The sequence below is a fragment of the Mercenaria mercenaria genome, chromosome 10 (assembly GCF_021730395.1).
Source record: "Mercenaria mercenaria strain notata chromosome 10, MADL_Memer_1, whole genome shotgun sequence".
Classification (NCBI taxonomy): domain Eukaryota; kingdom Metazoa; phylum Mollusca; class Bivalvia; order Venerida; family Veneridae; genus Mercenaria; species Mercenaria mercenaria.
In genome coordinates, this window is record NC_069370.1 from 5,413,625 (window position 1) to 5,435,628 (window position 22,004).

The 22,004-nt window shown below is 32.7% G+C and overlaps 1 protein-coding gene across 1 annotated transcript; it reads left to right on the forward strand.

Annotated features, from left to right (window-relative positions):
* The first annotated feature begins 5,572 nt into the window (after positions 1–5,572).
* On the forward strand, positions 5,573–12,420 carry LOC123559900 (protein C-ets-2-like). Its single transcript, XM_045352033.2, has 4 exons — positions 5,573–5,995; positions 10,489–10,990; positions 11,227–11,298; positions 11,471–12,420. Exons 2-4 carry the CDS (start codon positions 10,510–10,512, stop codon positions 12,085–12,087), a joined length of 1,170 nt encoding a protein of 389 aa, XP_045207968.2. The 5' UTR covers positions 5,573–5,995; positions 10,489–10,509; the 3' UTR covers positions 12,088–12,420.
* Positions 12,421–22,004: the final 9,584 nt, after the last annotated feature.

A 22,004-nucleotide genomic window follows, 5' to 3' on the forward strand; every position in this document is an offset into this window, starting at 1 on the left:
TGAATATCAGCGGCATATCATATTAACGAATTGCTTAATATGTAAAGCAGTCTGATACATGTATATAATAGTACAAAACACACCAAATTGTGATAATGTAGACGTTTTGTAAGGTTTTTTTTACACAATTTCAAATGTAAGTATGTTAGCGTGAAAAGTTCTTAATAATCAAGTCCACAAATATATTAAGTTTATTTAGTACCGTTTTATTTTTTTCTTTCTAAAAACAACATTTTTCTAGTTTGAAAGAGTAAGGTTTAACATAGAAATAGCGTTTCAAATCAGTTTTTCTTTCATTAACAAAAGAGACAGTGAAATTCAGCACCTACATCATTATCCTATCTTTGACAATATGCCATTACAATTCTATACGGAACAGCGTGTAACTCTTTATATATAGGGAATTGTCTTAGAAATAATTGATCTGTTTAATCTTCGACTTCGACTCCGACGATGTACTCTCCAACGCCTCTGTGGACATCGACTGGAGAGAGTTAAAAACTGCACAGAGCAGAGTGAGAAACGCATCTTCAACGTGTGTGTTGTTAAAATGACTTATGCCAAACGTATATATACACTGTACAGTCTATTCTTCACCTGCATTATCTGACATGGAAGATACAAAAGAATAAGGTATTCTTTTAGAAGAGGTCTTGAATCTTATAAAGTGAAGAGTATACTGAACGCTCTTTTTGAACCTGTAGTATACTGCATCACCAGGGTGTAACCGAACCAGCTGAGGATGAAATTCCATAAGCTCAGAGCAGTACAGCCGTCAAATTGCACTTTACAGATACAATCAGGCATTGGCGAATATTAGGATATCATACTATAATGGTAATATTCCAAATAGGAGGCTTAAGCATCATTTACATACCACATTTACTCTTATTAACCACAGTAGCATTAAAGTGCACACGTGGGACGATATTATCAATACATAAATGTAAACCAGGACTTTATTTGAAAGTGTAAATATGCAATAAATCACTTTATTAAACATAATAATTTTACAATTTTATAAATGAACTGATGTACCTTAATAATGGAAGATACAGCTGCGGTGTAGCTTTTATATTCTTCAAGTTCACAATGTATTATGTACTTTTAAACGGGCGTTCATTTCTATAACATTTCTAAAACCTGCATGATACCACGTAGCTCTAAATGAAAATCATATTATCACAAGTGAAAGAAATCTCTTTTAAAAAACGTAACACAGGAAAATGTATACAAAGATTGTTAGATTTGTGTACAGAAACATGCATACGTTTCCGCAAAGGAATAAAAATGCACTACTTTAGGGACGCAGTTTTGTTCCTTGTCAGCACGAGCGAATATTTCTCGATGCAAGTAATAATTTTTTATTACAGATTCATCTACACTTGTTATTAATACATTAAATATTTAAACTTCATAAAGGTACACTAAGCGTCAAACGTCAATATTGACGTTCAAATTCCATATTGTGACGTCAATTGTGACAACGGTTTTATTTGTATCGTCACGTAAAAACTTTCAGTAAGGAAGAAATTTCAATTTTACTCAGGCTAAATAAAATATGTAGAAATTGTAAACCTCGGCGACAAATGAGCGTTTTAAAGTGACGGCACACGTTGACGCGCCCGATGCGAAATTTAACGTCAATGTGGAAAAATACTGTCGCCTTCAGTCATATTGTAGAAAATAGATCTATGATAAAATAACGTGGATTTTTACATTTTTGTTATGTTCTAACCATTCGTTGCAAGTCACATCTCAGTTTGAATAAAACATGTTTTATATCATACAAAAATGCATTGTCATTAAAAATTTATCAAATATACATAATAAGCATTAATTGTATACACAACAAACATATCGTGTTGAGTAACAAGCTTACGTCTTACGCAGAATTATTTTGAATACTTACATATTGTTAACTGCATATTTCATTTCAGATATTTGTTTACTATGCAATAAATTAAACAAAAAAGATATTTAAACAATCTTAAATATGCAAAGCGTATACGTTTTGCTATATGACACGATTTTACAAAATACGAGGTTGTTAACCTTCATGTAGTTGGCATTCTCGGGCGGCTCCCAAATTCAATATAATATATACATATGACACTCTTTGCTGAAGGGCGTTATTTTGTCAAGTAGTTTGTTTTGATATGGACTAGGTTCGAATATAGTTAAACAGTAGGCTATTTCTGGTATCTAAATAAAGTTCCAAAAATGGTATGACTAACCCAGTGCTTTCCCCATAGCATTTGATACCTGCCCATTCTATAGTATATAAATTATATACACCTGTATATATAGATTGTGTTTCAAGCATTATACACAACCATCTGGCATTATCAGTGTATCTTATATCCATAGATAACCCAAAATATCAATTTTGTATTAAGGTATCTAAGGTTTTAAGATTGATGGCAGCTTGTCACGCAAAGACCACACCCAGCTCGAAATCCAGGCCTTGAGACCAAAATATGGACTAAATAACTCAGTCCTCTTTACCGAGTTAAAATTAGTACCTATTTTCGAAGGGAATTTTACACTTCTTTAATGTCAAATAGTGCACTGACTGAATAATCTAGTTGCCTTTTTTACATATTCTAAGTTTTTTATAGTTTAACTTTAACCATAATACAAAAGGTAATACTAGATGTATACACTTTTACTAATGACTAAAAATTATCATGTCAACGTTTTTAAACCTTTCAGTTGTAAGTTGAACTAACTTCCTACTTAAGCGTAATCTCCTGATGAAAGCTGCATGCTTGTGCATATCATTTAGATGTGCAATAGCAAGAACGCGGGAACAAATATTTTTGATATCTAAATTAACATTCATCCAGCTTATCAGCATGTTATGTTATGTTATTTTAATATAACATAACATAACATAGCATAACATAACATAACATAACATAATCTCTTTTTGGCATAAAATTGCATAGCACATTCATAGCCATATACAGATACAATTACAAATCATGCAGACAATGTGCAATAAAAGTATGCGCAAATCATTTTTGTTTATTTGTGTTTTCTTTCTGTTCATTAGCCAAAAGCAAATTATAGCCAATATTTGTTAATAAGTGTTGTTGTTTTTGTTGTTGTATTAAACAAGTAGGGACACAAAAATACAATAAGCGAAAATTGCTTTGCTTCTTTTTAGCACTAATCTTTAATGATATTAGAGTTGTAATAAAGATACTCAATAAACTCGTGCAAACAAAGACGTGAAAAATTATTAGGAACAAAAATGACACATTTGCAACCGATCAAGGGCGAAAATAAATAGTTAAATCCATATCTAGTCTGTAAAGAAAATAGATCAAAATATAAAAATACAACAAAAGGCAAGATATTATTATGCCGTTTTTTGTATTATGTACTTTTCATGCCAACTTTAAGCGGTGTTTCACCTTGAATTTACTATCGGTGTCCGTGTACTTTCATGCCTTTAAGGTGACGCAGTACATCAAAATAAATTGTGGTATTTACTTTTATAATGGGGCAGTAGCGTTCAAAAAAAATTCATATATCCAAATAAATAAACTATTTTTGGGCCATTTAAGAAAAAGATGTAACCGCAGAATACTAATTATTCTAAAAGTTTTCAACATTAAGCACACCGCCCATAAACATTTTGTATTAAAACTTTTACAGTAATATTTAATATAATAGGACTTTCTAAACCTCAAGTTTTAATCTCCATACACTTTCCATTGTGAAAAAGAAAGATACGTTGCGGTTTTGTAAAAGTTCGAACTTGTAATGTGCAACATAGTTTAACCAGTTGTGCATGTAAATATTTCTACAGTTGAGATAAATTCAAATAGTTAACATTTTATAGTGTATACTTTAGATTAGATGAGTTAATCATACATGCAGGACATAACGTAGCCAGTATGTAAGAAGCAAACATTTCCCGAAATGAAAACATTTATCACCCTCATCGTCTAAAACATTATATATTTCATTTTCATACATCATAAATTTTCATATTCAAGTGATGAATATATGGTTATATTGTATGAAAATGTTATGACTTATTTCGTTATCAAACTTTCGTATCTACTAGTCACCTTCAATAATTATGTGAGAAGAAATAAAATACAGACACATTTGTCCAAATGAATAATGTTCCTTTCAAAAAGTTTAGGTACATCGCCGTGGAAGAAAGAAAAACGTGTACTCATTAACCGGGTTATATTGTTTGACAATTCGATACCCAGGTGTTCCTTTCATTTGTAGATAATACACAAATTGTTTCGCTTTTTTTTTCAAACAAAGGTCGGAACTAAGTGCAAATAAGGACATATTTAGCGGATGATACAATTGTACAGCTTTTTTAAAGACAATAAAGTCTTTTTAATTAAGAAAATAAAGTCTATCAGAGAATTACATCTTGAAATATTGAAAAATCTGTAAATAATCAAATAAAAACAAGTAAAAATCCTTTTAAGTCCTTCGCAATATTACAAGGATTTTGAAACGATTTCACATGGAAAAGATGTCCTTGATACAAATGTATGCCTAAATGTTACATATGATGCTCGCATATTGTTTATAAAAGTGTACGAAAATATCTGTTATTGTTCATTAAAAAGGCATGTAAATAGTATTCACAAAATGTTTGTGTTTTTGTTGTTATTGGTAATTTTACCATCACTTTGCTGTTTTGGGTTTAACGCGGTTTTTCAACAGTATTTCAGTTATGTAACGGCGGACAGTTAACCTAACCAGTGTTCCTGGATTCTGTACCAGTACAAACCTGTTCTCCGCAAGTAACTGCCAACTTCTCCACATGAATCAGCGGTGGAGGACAAATGGTCTGAGACACAAGGTCTTTTAACAAATCGAAACTGAGAGGGGAAATCATTTCGTTATTCGTAAATCTCATGATATGTAACAAGTAATCCGAATTCCACATGATTTGTTTTAAATGGTATGGTACTGTCAAAATTTTATAGTTCGTTAGAATTTTCTTTATGAGATACATCCTTGTACAAACCTTCATCATTTGGGGCTTCGTGATATTAATTACATGAATAACATATATCTCTCTTGATATAACAATTGAGAATAATCTATAGTAAACATATGCTTTTGTTGGGGATTTACTTAATTAAACGGACTTATAATATACACATAATTACATAACCTGATATGGCGTAATAGATATCAGACTCTCCGAAACACCTGCAAATAAAAGTAGGTAGCTGGTATAAAAGTACCCGTAATCTTACAAGACCGTATGATTGACAAAAACATGCAAAATATTCACCCCATTGACGTCAACAGATAACACGCTGACAAACTCAGGATTTTGTGTCTTTCTATATTTACATGTACATGTATTTGTAGTTCAGTCTTAACAGTACTACGATAATAGTGCATGTAGTAAAAATTTCATTCATAAAGTTTATCGTACGCCTTTTTACCGGCTTCTACTTTAATCTACGTTAAACCTAACTATTCAACGGGAACCAGACCTTCACGCACCCACATTTGTACACAAAAGATTGTCTGTTTGTCAACATTAGTCATAAATATAAAGTTAAACTAGACAAAACTGAAAAGTTTCGTAGTGCGGATTCAGATCGCTCGAGGCAAGCATCCAAGTAGGGTCTGAAATAAAAAATATCTCTTAAAAAACTTGAATTTACATATGCTTTATTCTACTTATGTGATATTAATTTTAGAAAATATCAAGTTTAAAGTCATTTTAATTTTGCATTTGATTTGAATGGGAAACGTACTACTGGAGTATTCGTTATTTATGCGAGGTCAGCATAGTTCCATCGTCTACAAAGACTACAGCGAGGACGACAACTACACTTGTTTGCACCAGTTACCATAGAAACAGCAACACAAAGAAGTGCATCAATCTCCTCAGACTTGTTCTTCGGAAAGAATCGAGAAACAGCTTACCGTGATATTAGCGCCAATATTTGGTGCTACAACGGTAGAAAGAAGTCTTTTTAATAGAAATGTGAGTATTGTTTTTATTTATTTGCGTTTCATCATAGGCATGTCGCACTGTGCTAAAGTCAAAAGTATTGTCACTGTTTCTCCCATTGGGAAAAACCTGTTAGATATTCGATTTTCAAAATTGTTCAAAATTGTTTCTGATGCTAGTACTGTTATACAAGTTCCTCTTATGTGACGTCAGATAATCCGTTATGTTCCAAAGTGATAATATATTTTAAAAAATCCATCTTTTAAGAAGTGAAATGCTACTATTTTCAGTTACATTTTCAGTGTATCTAGCAAGACTGAAACAGTAGTTGTTTGAAATAAAAATATTTTAAAATAGTAAATTTCAAAATATATAGCCTATGTAGTTAAATTATTTTATACACCAAAATAAAAATTCATTACATAAATAATGGATTTTTATATTTTCTTAAATCGCGCCACAAATGAAAAATATATATATTTTATATCAAACATGTTATTCTCTCTATATTGTTTTTCATATCAATAGTTTTTATTTTAATTAAAAGCGATTATATAACGTTAGAGTGAACTGTCAACAAAAAAAATAGTTCTTTAACGAATTTGTTATCAAAATGTTCTTCATTTTTTTTGTTATAATCAAAGGATATCTTTAAAAGTATGAACAATACAAGAATTGAAGTCTTAAATTTTTAACTATATTTTTTTTTTCTTTTTTTTTTTTTTTTTTTTTGGTGTCTAAAAGGCTAAAATGTTCAATCAAAATACCCTAATCAAAATAAACTGTAATGATTATAACAATAACGATATTCTACATGGTGAAATGATACAATTCAAATACTTTAAAAGAAATTTGAAAAGGCCCTTCTTAGGAATAGGGAGTCAAATGCAAATGCGTTGCAACTAATTTACTTATTATTACTTCAAGTTATAAAAATATTCATTCTCACTTAATGTGTAAGAAATAAAATTAGTACGTTACAATAAGGGTACAAATACAGAGCCTTGAATATATAAAATTTTAGGCTAACTTCTATAAATATTACATTTTTTATAAATTATTGAATATTCAAGTACTAATTTCCGTTAGTATATTTTATTGTTATCAATTATTAATATTTAAGCCACAGAACAAATGCGAGAGTTTCGCTAAATTTGTTTGTAAATGTATTATTCCAGTCAGAGCAAGTAAGATATTTATAAATGAGTAACAATGCAAAAAAAATAATTGTAAGGTTTCTTCTTCATTATTATGTTTATATTCAACTAACGGCGAGGTGCATATGACGAAACACATGCGAGACTCTGTCTGTGACCAGTATTTCAGATATTTTATTTATAAATAGTACAGATCAGCTCACACGGAAAACCCACTTTCCGTTTTTCCTCGAGGGAAAAAGAATTCCTCCGAGTACTGCCTTATTCTGTCTTGGAGTACCGACTGTCGTTGTTATAGTAATTTTTACCTTTTTGAACAGCAAAGTAGGTTTGATCTAGTCCCAATTTATTTGGAAAGTATAGTCTTTTTTAACTTTTTCTGTTGATCATTTGATTCGAGCGTCCGTTATACTATGAAATACCTAACCTGTCAACATGGTGAATTCTTGAATTTTATGAATGTTCTATTTTCATTAACTTAACCGAAGTTGTTTTTCTCCATATGTTTAGCTAAATAGTAATTTTAAAAAGTTTCACTTTATGAAAAAAATATTTCAGTACCATTGCATGAAAATTAGTCGCGAAACTAAAGAATATAATTGATTTTTTAAAAATTATCAAACATATATGATATGAAAATTAAAATAGCCTAAAGTCCCTCTGGACAATGAAAAAATCTCAGGAGTTTAAGAACTTGTAAGATGTGGCTTTAATCTATTCATATGAAAGCTGTTGAATGTTATAGATTACTTGGAATACACTTTAAAGTGGTCTCTGTAAAGAAAAAAGAATAAAACTTAATTCGTTTCAATTAATTTGCAAAGAAATTTCATTTGATGTGGGCCTCAGTACATTTCAATATTTTATCCATCTAATTCTGTTGAAATCGGCCGTGTAATTCAGTCAGTTTCACTTTTATGGCGTCTGTCTTATCTTTCAAAGAGAAAATTACGCATGATTTTTTTTGTCAATACATTAAACAAATTTTAACAACCTTATATTTGTATGTTTAAAACGTTTAGGAAAGAAAAAAGCGCGTGATAATTTATATATCAAAAATGAAATCTAAATTTCACCAAAATCTCCATAAATTTGTTCAACATCCTTCATTTTTTACAGTATCTTAATTTTTAACGCCTCTAGATATTACAAAAGGGTTGAATGTCTCTATACAGAAAAGGCCAAAGAGATCACAAATGAAAAACATTCTAGAATGTTTTCTGTCTTATAAAGCGGGAAAATACACTTTGTTCCATTACAACATACGAGTTAGTAGTGGATAAGCATGGAAGATGTTTTGTTCTGTTATGCTAATATATAGACATATTTGCCCAGAATAATAAGAGATAAAAGTAACGAATACGAAAAGTTAGAAAAACTTGTACTATTATTATATTTGTATTTTGACGCATTTTTATTATCTCTATTTTATCAATGTAATAATGTGCTTATTAATATAATTGTCTTTAAAGCTTTTCTCATACCATATTATTTTTTTTTTATTATTTAAATTCAATGTTCCCAAGAAAAGTAACGTTAGTCAAGGTCAAGAACTTTTTTTTCAAAAGGTTTCTAAGGCTAAAGCTCAAACGAGCTTTTATGATTTTGGTACGGGGACAACAAAACATGTTTTATCTCAGCTACTTTAAAATACTTTAATATTTTCTAGGGTTTATAAGCTGTTGCAAAATATAATCTATTGATAAAATGGGATACACGTGTCACTAAGTAAATGTTTGTGCAAGAATAGGTTAGTCTATTTCACTGGATTTCTTATTTTTCTATCTATTTTGCACGCTTCTTATTTATTCTTCAAATGTTTGTAATATAAGTTTAATATTTGAGGACCATATGTTAAACTTGCTATTGCAATATATAACATTCACCTAAAGTTATCATTACCAAAAACACTGAGAAAATAATATATTTGACAATTATTGCTACAAATTAAAACAATTAAGAAATGGGCGGATGTGTGCCTATAATACTCTCATTTATAAAGTTGGTCAAAGAACATTTTGACTTTGTTGATCTACTTAAATTAAAACTTTAATTCTGTGTGTCAAAGACTAATATCCAGACCACAGTATCAAATTTATTCTGCGGTTTTGGGAAATTATTTCAGTTGACTTAAATCGGTAAAGTGAAAAGTACATTAAGGCCTACATTTATGACACGTTCAATCAGTGCAGAACTTATTATCTGAGGGTATCTGTACCTTATAGAGTTAAAAATAACTTGTTATGCACTTCGCCACTTCGAATAAGGACAGAAGTTCATTTTGTCGTTGTTGTTAAAATTACTAAAGGTTGTATTTTTGCCAAATACAAAATGAACCTCCGCTGGAAGGTATAGTAATAGTACCAACATTCTCGAATAACGCCATTTTCTGTAAAATTTGGAAAAATATGTACCAATAAGCCCAGCAATATTTTCGTTTGATATTTAAACGTGTAGGCCGAGTTTGTATCAAAACTAGCATGTGTATTGAATATATTTTAAACAAACTATTGTGATTCATAGTATGGGACTGCCTGAAGATATAAAAATGTTTTAATGAAACTGGTCAAAGCTAGTGCATATTTGATTGTTAAAATAGATACATAAAACCATTTAAATATCTTCATGATTCAATCTTGTTTACATTTAAACACCTACTTTCTGGTTTATAAAATGCATTTTTGTTATATGACACTAATCGATTATTAATGCAGCGTTAAATATACGATATATATTTACATCTACCCGAAACTTAAACCTGTGGAGGGTTATCTTCACGATTTTACGATTATAACCATATATGGTTAATCACGTGGGCAGTCGTTCGAGTTGAGTAATTTTTCATTCATAAAATGCATTACACGCCACCAATGCAAACAATAATAACCTACAGTGAATCATTTTATGATTTTATACACGTTTATATATATATACTTGAACGTGCCAGGATGTATGAAACATAACTGTTTGGTTAGCCAAATATACTATCCCAAGATATGTTGATTGCAGTATTATTGCCTGGTGGTCGAGTGTGGTTAATATAGCTAACAAAAATCGTTCACCTACCCGTTATAGAATATGAACCTAAAGATTATTCACTATGTTCTTGGTGACAGAATCTTGTGCTTTGATACCGGTGGAGAATCTGCTCACTGGTTTATACTTGTCAGTGCAGTCATTATTATGTGTGAAGAAAACCATACTGAAATATATAAACAATAACTCGATATCTCAGAATGCTTTTATTTGTGCAACAGAATAACTAACTTGTTCAGGGTAAGATCAGCAACTATCTGTATGAAAATAAAATTAAACAAATAAGATATAATTGCAATTACAATTTTCTAAATAAAACAATTTCTTTTACAGATTGGATAGAGAGAAACAGCAATGATGCTTTGTCCTTACCAAAGTATTGACTGCTCGTTTTTGGACGAACTGACGTGTAACAGAGAATTTCAAAGTTTTACGGATTTTCAACGGTGTGGAAGTTATGAACAGATAGTCCCTGGCAACCATGACAACCTTGGCGATATAGAATCATCTTTATACTTTCAAAGCAGCTCGTTAAAATGTGATATTAGCACCGACAACGTGTCATGTACAACAAATTATGACATTGGTAGTTCGTCGGGGATGTCAAGGTCATTACCACCAACTTATGACGATCACTTTAGATCCCTTCAGGAAGAGGAGTCACGTGTTCTGACGTCATCGCCAACTCATAGCGACATTTCTCTAGCTGGAATGGACACAAACATTACCGACTTAGTTTTTAGTGCACATAATGAAAGTTCTGAACTTCTTACAGACATTATGGAATGCATTGAAAATGTAGATAAAACAGGAAACAGACAGACAAATAAGAAAGGTAATTGGTCCAAATAATGCTTACTGATTATAAAATGCATACTTCAAACATTCCGTTCAACTAGAAACTTTGTTCATAGATTTCATTCAGAGCTGTAACATTTTCTAATATCTTCAACACTGGTCTTGCCCTTTTTGCTGAAAACTTGAAAAAGAGTTAAAATTATAATTGTGATAACATTGAGACTCGAACAATGTGTAAATGCAAACGTTAGTATTGTTTATTGTTTATTGTAGCCAAGCAGTCGACCAAAGTCAAGCCCAAGGACTATGAACAGATGATGAAAGACGCTGCTTCTCTATTAGCTAGTAAGTGTTTATACCATATGACACATTAAAACAAATTAACATATTTTTCGCTTAAAACAAAAAGATGTAAATCATATGCAAATCAGTAAAATGCCCAAAACTATTACTTTTTAAATAATATTACAGTTTACATGTGCATGAACTTTACATTTCCTGCATATTTATCTTTTAGATAGTGGCCAGATACAGTTGTGGCAGTTCATACTGGAACTTCTGACAACAGAGAGCGGAGCTACATGCACACGCTGGGAGGGTCCTCTGGGAGAATTCCGTATAACTGACCCCGACCAAGTCGCAAACAGATGGGGTCAGAGAAAGAACAAACCGAACATGAACTATGATAAACTTAGTCGAGCATTGAGATATTACTACGATAAACATATTCTCACTAAGGTACAAGGAAAGCGATACACATACAGATTTGACTTTAAAGCCATTGTCCAGTCACACAGATCTCTGTCAGGTGTTGCATCAAGTTCTGTATTGTCTCAAATAAATGCCATTCAACATCCTCCGTCCTCAAAGAAAATTGCTCAAAGGGTCCGGAGCAGGCCTCTTGGAATCCATGGGCCTCGCCCCTATACAGCGACCCATCTCTCTTCATTCATTCAATCATTGCAGCAAGATGGGTATACACATCCCACCTTCGGACAATGTGACCAACGCTCCTGGATACCAAACGAGACATTGAGAGGAAATGAATCGCAAATGTCCGCGTGGTACTCCGACCATGATGTGTTCAACTATTCGGATAATTTCGGCTACGGGATGTGTTACACACAACCTTGAAATTACAGTTTTTTCCGCAAGATGAGTACAAGCACTTACATATCATTTCGGTGATGTTCAGCGGGTTTCTGGCCAGTGACATGCATTTGGAGTTTGTGACATAATTACGATTCAATCAGAAAAAAGAGGAAATGGTTGGTAATACGTTACTTTGTTCAGATGACACCATATGAACATATTTGTTGCCATAAAACAAATACTGTGATTCTTTTCATTGTTCTCATTGTTCATTACAAAAGCTATGTGTTTTTTCATGATGTCCATATTTGCAAGTTTATGTTCAAAAAAGCTTATTTGATATATTGCAAAATAAAGTTTATTTTATATTGCAAATATTCTTCTTTATATATGTGGCATCTGTCATTGCTGCTTTCTTCAATAATGTGTTGTTCAAAATCCATAACAGATTGCCTTAATCCCCAGGCTATTACATTACGAGAGGCCAGTACATCGTAGCATCAGTGCTTTACACAAAACACACTAAAGAACCAGGTCGTCTGTTTAGCCTGTATCTAAAAGATGTTGTGGGCTTTTTCTCGTATTGTCCATTTTGTCAGATTGCTCTGTGTCCGTACTAGTAGAGTATGAATCGGTGCCCCGAGTGGCTGCTTTTGTATGTGAAGCACTTTTAAACGTGTTTATCATGAAAATGGTGTTATATAAATCTGGTATAATAATATAAATCACAAAAATACCGGTATAATATAATGAACAAATTCAATTTGCAATTATGTGAAATAATAGCGGACTCAGTTGCTAGGGGATGTTGGGAGTGTTGCATATTTCATAGCCTCATATAAACAGATTCAATCATACCTAGTCTGCTATTATTTTTCTTAGTTGCATTCTGTGCTATCAAAAGGGTCTTATTATAGAAGTAATGAAAAGTGCAACACTCCTCACTCACTTTCACACCGGTCACCGGTTTTGCATTTTCTTTCATTGAAAAAAATCCCTCCAAATATGATTAGGACGAGCTTTCTATTTAAGCGTATAACAATATACACCTCATCCCTAAGAAATGTATGCAAAGACATAAATTGTCAATATCTAAAAATATTGTGACCTTGTAAAATGGATAACATTACGTTAAAACCACCGAAGAGTCATGCAACATAAAGATAAAGTTTATTTAAATACCTTCCACTTGTATAACCAAAATTTACAGGCAGGTATTTCACTTTAATGCTGAAACAAACAAATACGCCCCAATCCATTGACAATAATAGCTAGCCTTTATCTCCTCGAATCAGATTTACTCCATGTTATATCATGATAGACTTATTGTGATGGCGTGAGTTAATTCGAATCTTCTTGGTATTGACGTGAGCTTATTGACGTTTCTTTGTATATATAGGGTAAAAAGACTACCCTCTCAGATATCACCTTTTATTAATATGCAATTCCTGCCATTTGCATGTTTGTGTAATATTATAATGGTCAAAATAAACCTATGTTTTGTTCTGTTCTATTCTGTTAATTCGTTATTTCGTTTAAATTCATCTTTGAGGTGACGATAGGCAATTAGAGTAATACGGCCAAATAATTATTGCTTAGGGAAGCTGTCTCAAATTGGTATACATTCAAGGACTTTAAAAACGCTTAATCGACAAACAATATACATAAGAGTTTCATAATGTATATATTTATGAATTATACATAATGAATATGGGTATTTAGACAGTGATGTTGCTTTGCTTCACGAAGCGTGACTATCAGTTGTGGAGTTGATATTTGGATTAGTTTTATACAGATATACAAAGAAAAAGGTCGTCTAGAAATAATATCAATTAACCGTTTAAGCTACAAAACGACAACGTAGGTGACGTTAACGTAATGAAAAACGTTCACATGTTGCCGTCAAACATAGAACCCCAGATCGCGACCTGTCCTGTATAATTTTCGTGACAATCCCATACTGAAATTTAATTTTGTCGCGTTATGACGTTCCGATGAAAACGTAAAGGTGTAAAAACGCATCCTTCTGACAAAAATAATTATTATTTGTAAATGAACGTGGACATTTGGTATGACATGAGCTCTGTGTACAAGGTCATTCTTCTAATACCACAAAGGAAACCACCCTATTGGATCAGATTAATAAATAATATGATAAATAAATATCAAAATATTTGCACATAATTGCAAGAATGAAATAAAAGTCTCGAGTCTTGAGTGTATGTATTTACGAGACGTATATTATTTACTGATACTAGATTAACAAAACAAAACTGAGTAAGATTAACAAAAACTTTATTGCATGCATAAAGAAGCCCATGTGAAAGTAACAATAAAACGTTAAAAAGTTTGAGATTAGGCTCTAATTGATCCTCAAGTTACGTTTTAAGATCGTCTTTTCGTCGGATCAAATAAGACTATAACATATTATGTTGCTTGCTAGATTAAGGGTCAGATGAGTCAGCCACGATCCTGACGATTGTATTACAATATAATAATAAGTGAAAACCGCAAACTTCGATATTCAGATATCCATCATGTCATATTAAGAGATAGTGTCGTGATTTCACATGATAAGTAATATCCTGAAGACCTGTAACTAAGACAGTCTGTTTAGTTTCCTCTTTGTATCCTTAATAGTTTGGTGACTCAAGCAGTAGCAACTGAAACAGCTGATGTTTTCGCGGGGGTATTTTACTGTAGGGAAAATACATTGTTATTTTTAGTAACATTTTAGATGTAAGTTTATATAACTAACTGAGTGGCGTTTCACAAAGAGTTTTATTACATAATGTTTACAAAAATAAACAAACTACTTTTAATAGTTTCACTTGCATTATATAATGTTTTTCAAATATTGGTTTTGGTTTGTATTTTAGTACTTTCATGATACATTTACGTCATATTGACCTAAATAGATAAATATATTAGATGTAGTAATAACATAAGAGGATCGTTTTGATTGCATTACCTTCAAACACGGCAGGTAAACACTTACTCCACCTCCAGAATGATTATACCTTACATGTATGTAGGTCACAATAAAAGGACAAATTTCAACTTTCGGTGCCACCACTTTCAAAATTCCTCACGTAAATGAAACTGCATTCATGTAAGGTATAATCATTTCTTTCTGAGTGGATCTACATTGCCGGATATGTATTAAAATTCTTACAGAAAGCATGAAATAAAATTATCAATTTTTCCTTTTTTACATTTTTTGTTTAGTTCCGGTCATAAGCGCTACTTCAAAAGTATCACTGACTCTATTTCTTTAACTCACCTCTAAAAGAAGGTGATGTTAGAGTTTACAGGCTGTGTAGAAGTAGGGGCTTTTATTACACGTATATTTTAAAATCATATTTTATACTTGGCACTAAAAGACGATCTATAATTTACATTCTATCTCTCATATAATAATGGTTATCAATAGGTGACAGAATTGTCAAACGTGCAATTGCAACTAGAGGGCGTGAGAGTGTTGTATAATCAAACGAAGCCTGATATTACTTTGTTTAGTTGCGTTCTATGCTTCCAAAGGATTCTTATATAAATTTTTCCTCTCTATTTGGCATGAAATAGCAAATAATACATCATATAGCTTACGTACTTGGAAGTTATATAGCATTCTTGTCTGACTATCCTGTCTAACGGACCTCAGGGTCATGTATTATATGTTAATTAAGTGTATATATTTAATATATTTTGACGATTTTTATTTTTAATTTTACAGTTAGTGTTTATGGTTTATACTGTTATGATAACATTTGAAAAATAAATATACGATTAATACCTACAGCTGAAACACCAATTGCATATGATTACTATTAAAAACAGATCTAACAATTTAAAAAATCATATGCACCTATTCTCAAAATAAGTAATTAGGTTAGAAGTAATTCCCCTTAGATAATAATCATGCTGATGCCAATATTGCATAATCGTCAGTTAGTAAGTACGTCTTGGCCTTAATTGTAAATTGTAACTCCAGTTAATTGTTTTTAGTATTGCAAGTAGGTCGTGTACTTAAAAGTCTTTCAATTGGAGTCCTTGCGAAGTGCATGTATTGTCGGGCTATTTAACAATTAACCGACATGGGCGGGAAAGATACAAAACAAAGAAAAGATTACATGTCCAAACTAGGGATCCAGTTTTAATGAAATAATGCTTATTTGCAGATTAAGATAGGAATCATCGGACCATTTAGATAACTTTAACAAACAAAGTTTTAAGCCATGTGAAGTCAATATGACTAATTGTGGTTTTAAGTGACTCATTCTATAAAATGCACTTTTGATAACAGCATATAGAAGTCGTAAAGAGATAATAATATAAAGTAGAGTAGTTGGGTCATTGTGTCAAACAATACAACTTGTTAGGGAAATCACCTGTATTTTTCAGTGATTTTATGACGTTAAACGCTCCACTTAAGGCCTCGTTCAAAGACTTAAATAAATACAGACCTCACTGACCCTAGTAACTTATTTTATCAGAGGTGTGAAACAGAAATCAAGTTACAGTACTTTTTTCATAACCTTAAAGTCATTACTGTATAGCAAATAAAGTTATTACGCACTTTAATGAGTATTTAATTTAAATGTGGAGTTGAACAGGTTTGTAATGATACAAGATAAAGATAAATATAATGACAGTATAGTAATGGGTGGCAATAAGTGTAATGGGCCGGGGACCGTTAACACATATACCTATATTAAACAGAACAGTGTATTAATGGGTGGCAATAAGTGTAATGGGCCGGGAACCGTTAACACATATACCTATATTAAACAGAACAGAAATGGCATTCTATAAAATGTACTTACTGACTGAAATTTTAAATAAAAAATATCAAATCAAATGAACAAAAAAAAAAGCTAAATTAGTTTTTTTTTCCACATTATCACAGAGACTTTTACAACATATGTTCTTTTTTTAAGTTCACATTGTAGTTTCGATATATTAAGACATAACTTACTTTGCTAATATGAAAAAATAGGCTGTAGATTGTAATATCATAGCTGATATGAAGCAAAATAAATTAGTTCAAAGCACGAATCAAGTTAAATGAGAAATCAAAGAAATTAGCCAGAAAGTAGATAGTCCTCTATTTGAAAATGAATCGCCTTTTTTTCACAGATGTGAAAAATATTTGAAAAACATACTGTGATGATTATTATATGAGCCGCGCCATGAGAAAACCAACATAGTGGCTTTGCGACCAGTATGGATCCAGACCAGCCTGCGAATTCGCGCAGTCTGGTCAGGATATATGCTGTTCGCTAAAGGTTTCTCTAATTGCAATAGGCTTTGAAAGTGAACAGCATGGATCCTGACTAGACTGCGCGGATGCGCAGGCTGGGCTGGATCCATGCTGGTCGCACAGCCACTATGTTGGTTTTCTCATGGCACGGCTCATATAGTCGTGTGCGACCTTTGAGTTATAGGGATGCTAACTACAGCTTAAGATAAAAAATAGCATTTAAGTCTTTGACCTTCAAGTGTGAGCTTGGTCCTTTATTTGTTCGTTTCGTTCTCGTTGTTTATGTTTTCTTTTGCCTTTTTATTTGTGTGTATATACAAAGCATGTACAGCACACGTGCTTACATACACTATCATTTGTCTGCAGTACTTATTTCAGTCACGCAAATACAATATTTCTATTTAAGCACGATATAATGTACTTAAGTATTTGCTTAAGTATATTTCTTTTTTCTATACTTCGTTTTCTGTAAAATTCAGAATTGTTGTGTTTTTGATCTATGAAATAGTCATATACGGTTCCGATGTAGATAACAAAGTCAACCTTGAAGACACATGAAGGGCAAAAACGCGAATTTGCAATAACAGACTAAGTTAAGCAATTACTTAAGTTTTTTCGTGAAATTTTGGCCTGTTCTTATTTTCTTCCATACATGGTTAGGCAAGTTTTGGAATATCAATATTTGCATAAACAAGTTACTGATTGCAGAAGAAAAAAGTATCTAAATATTATCCGTCTATATTTGGAAAGTTTTACCCAGGTGCCCACTCGTGATAAAATAATGCACGGAGGGGCACCTGGGGTCTTCCTCCACTATAAAAGCTGGAAAGTCGCCATATGACCTATAATTGTGTCGGTGCGGCGTTAAACACAACAAAATAAATAAAGAAATATTTGGAAAGCTTGTTGACCGGCAAAGAAAAATGACCAACCATATTTGAATCTAAATGCAACCTTGATTTTTAAGCTATGGCTCTGGATTCTACATGCTACTCATGTCTTTGACACTTATGCGACAAACTAACCCATCTTCGAAGTGGATTCAGAAGATCGCTTCGGGGAGTAGTATTCTTCAAATCAAGTTCCATCCATCTGACTTACAGAAGACCAAGGTACCCACCATTGCCTGAAATAAAGCACTTGTCGTGTTCCCCCATATTCAAAGCTGGAAAAATCACCATTTGAACTAAATTGTGTCGGTGTGGCTCTAAACAAAAACATCTGCAACAAGATTTATTAAAACCTGATTTTTACCGGGATGTTGTTTAAAAGTGTTTACTATCAATTATATTATATCTTGTATCCTGTTACGTCGGACCCTTAATTTTAATTTTCTTGTTGCTCAGCTTTCAGCATTGACATTGCCAACATGTTTATATGTCTCGTCAAGTTTTGTTTCTAGCTCGACTATTCGAAGAAAAGGTAGACCTATTTGACTCGATCATGCGGGCGTCAGCGTCCTGATTTGGTTATGTTTTTGTTGCTTTTTTTTGCATTTATGCTGGTATCTTTGCAACTACCTATAGGAATGGATTGAAACTTCACACACTTACTCACTGTGATAAACTGACTTACACTGCACAGGTTCCATAACTAAAAAAAAAAAAAAAAAAAAAAAATGATTATGCCCTTTTTTACGCCTTAGCAATTTTTGATTGTTTTTGTATTTGTTATCTAAGTTCCAACCAATGGGAATACATTGAATGTTCCCTGTGATAATCTGACAAGCAGTGCACATGTACTATAACTCTGTTTTGCATTTTGGCAAAAGTATGCCCCTTTTTGACTTAGCAGTTTTTAAATCCCACCTGGACTAACCTGATTTGATTTCTGTCTTCTTGTCTGTTTCGTCGGGTCCTTAAGGGTGTTTCTCTTGATGCTCTGCCTTCTGCAAAGGCATTGCGTACATACGTTTTTGGTTTGCTTTTTATATGATTATACAGGAGCATGTGTGTGTTTTTCATGCCACGCCTTTTGTTTCCATTGCGTGTGTTAGTGCCTAGCAGGGATTACTTTTATTTACACTGTCCCGTGACTTTGGAACATGGTGGGGGTAAGAATGAGGTTGGGTGCGCACCATAAACCGGTTTTAGCTTCGCGAGTGGTGTTTTACCACTGACCGTTCCAAGGCGGTGCCCGAGTGTGTTCCTTTATTTTTTGTGGGGGTTTTTTGGTCCTCGTATGTGTGTTTTGAATGTGTATGTTAGACGTCTGCACTTCCGCGTGTTGTGGGAAGGCTGTGTTCGTGAAACGTGGTTGGATATTTACCTTGGTTTTTAGCAAGTTTTTGTATGCTGGCAGCTCTATTGTTGGGGACTAATGAAACAAGAAAATAGGATTATTCCTAATTTTGGATTTACATCATTAATCATGCAAAAATGTATGACAAGACAGTTGGGTTTTTTTTTGGTGGGGAAACACCCCATGTATATCTATTGATTTGATAGAGCGCGTGTTCAGTCAGTTAGAAATCAATATATTACCAATACAGGCCTTCAGTAGGATTACGATATCAGGAGTTGTGCAAATTACATGTACTTTATTTTAAGCAGTTCTCATGCACTGTACTGCTGTTGTATTTTTATTTTCTGTTAGTTTGTTGGGGTTTTTTTTGTTGTTTTTTTCGCATTTTTTTTGGTTGTTGTTTGTTTTTCTTGTCGATCTACCATTTGCAAAGCCATTGAGTGCGAACATATATAGTTTGTAAGGCTTTCTTGTTTTATCTATATTTACGTTCTCCATGTTTTTCTTATATTATCATGCCTCTTCTTTAGAAAGTTAATATGGCGTGATCATTTCTTAAATATTTGACGGGGTTTAAGAGTGATAGGCTGTGCATAGTCTACCGGTTTAGACACTCCGGTGGTCTTTTTGAAATTAATAGTTCTAAAGAGGTCCCCATTGATGGCGTGGTTCCCGTCCAAACGACACGATGTTTCGTTTTCATTATAAATGATAAAAACAATGTACATTGGTTTGCGAACAATTAACGGGGTTAAACTCTTCATTTGTTTTACAGCTGACCGTTGCTTGCACAAAGCGATGCCCAACTGTGTCCCTTTGTGTGTTTATTTATTCAATGTTTTTCTTCGTCAAAGCAAAACAATTTGGCACCATATAGTTTGGAAAATGTTTCTATGAGCATCGATTCTTATACTGTAATTTATTACATGATTGATGCTATGACGCGCATGCGTAAAAGTCCAACAGGAACGCCCATACAGCATACCACATGGAAATATGAAATATTTGTAAATAAATATATACGCGTACATAGCGGCTGAGCACAAGTACACATTACACAATCGAATGCAATAATAATAATAACAATAATAATAGTATAGAAGTATCAAAGAGACAATAGCATATATTAAGAAGGATCGCATCAGGGTGCCATCTTGGAACGTTTAATGGCCCAAAAAACAGCCCTGGGGAGTATAATTTGTGCTTTGCATGTGTATACAATGTTAAACCTTAGTTCAGTTTAATCAAATTTTATTGCATAAATGTATACATTGTTTTCACATATATACAACGAGTATATATAAATAAACCAGTGCAAATATTATACAAAAGGGTTTGGCCAGAAGTTAAAACAACATTATCTGGAGCCCTCCCCTGAACAAAGGCTAGGCCAAAAATACATAGATATGTTATATAAGTATATCAGTACTGTGTGGCAATTTCTTTTTTTCTCATTCCGTTTGAACACTTACCACGTTCTTGCCTTCCATCTTTGACCCAGTACAAAACATTTTTTTCATATATTACATGTTAAGCTTTACTCAAATATGTGTATATAACATTACAAAAATATACATGATCTATTAGGTAATCACAGTATAAAATGGCGAAGATGGACATCATATTTCATCTACAATAACCATATATGAGCCGTGCCATGAGAAAACCAACATAGTGGGTTTGCGACCAGCATGGATCCAGACCAGCCTGCGCATCCGCGCAGTCTGGTCAGGCTCCATGCTGTTCGCTTTTAAAGCCTATTGGAATTGGAGAAACTGTTAGCGAACAGCATGGATCCTGACCAGACTGCGTGGATGCGCAGGCTGGTCTGGATCCATGCTGGTCGCAAAGCCACTATGTTGGTTTTGTCATGGCACGGCTCATATGTATTTAAAACACTACATAGCTTTATTTCAATTTGAATGAATAATGGTTAGTTACAATTTTATCATTACATACATTTTCTGCCTAAATGAATCAGAAACACTCGAACAGTAAACTGACTGATGGTTATGTATGTTATGAATAATTGTCAATGTGGTATCTTTGCAATCTTGAATAACTTCCTTCTGTACTATTTCACAATTATTATAAGAGGCAGTATATCACGTACATCACGTGTTCATCATTATCATCATCATCATCAATAACAACAACAATAATAACAAAAACAGAGCTAGTGAGCGCTTTACTCTAGAATCGCGAATTAAGTAAAAAGAACTGTTTTGTAAAGAAGTTGGCACCTTATCATAATGTCATTATTGAATAGAGTCTTCCTATAACTCTATAGAATTCAGCTCCATCAATTTCATTTTGTGCCAACTCTACTACCTGGATTGTATAATCAAGATTTTCGTGTTCTGAAATTCTGCATAATTATGTATATTTTATAGTACAACTTACCTAAGGGAAGGGCCAAACTTTTTCTCTGAACACAAAGGCTCTTAACAACATA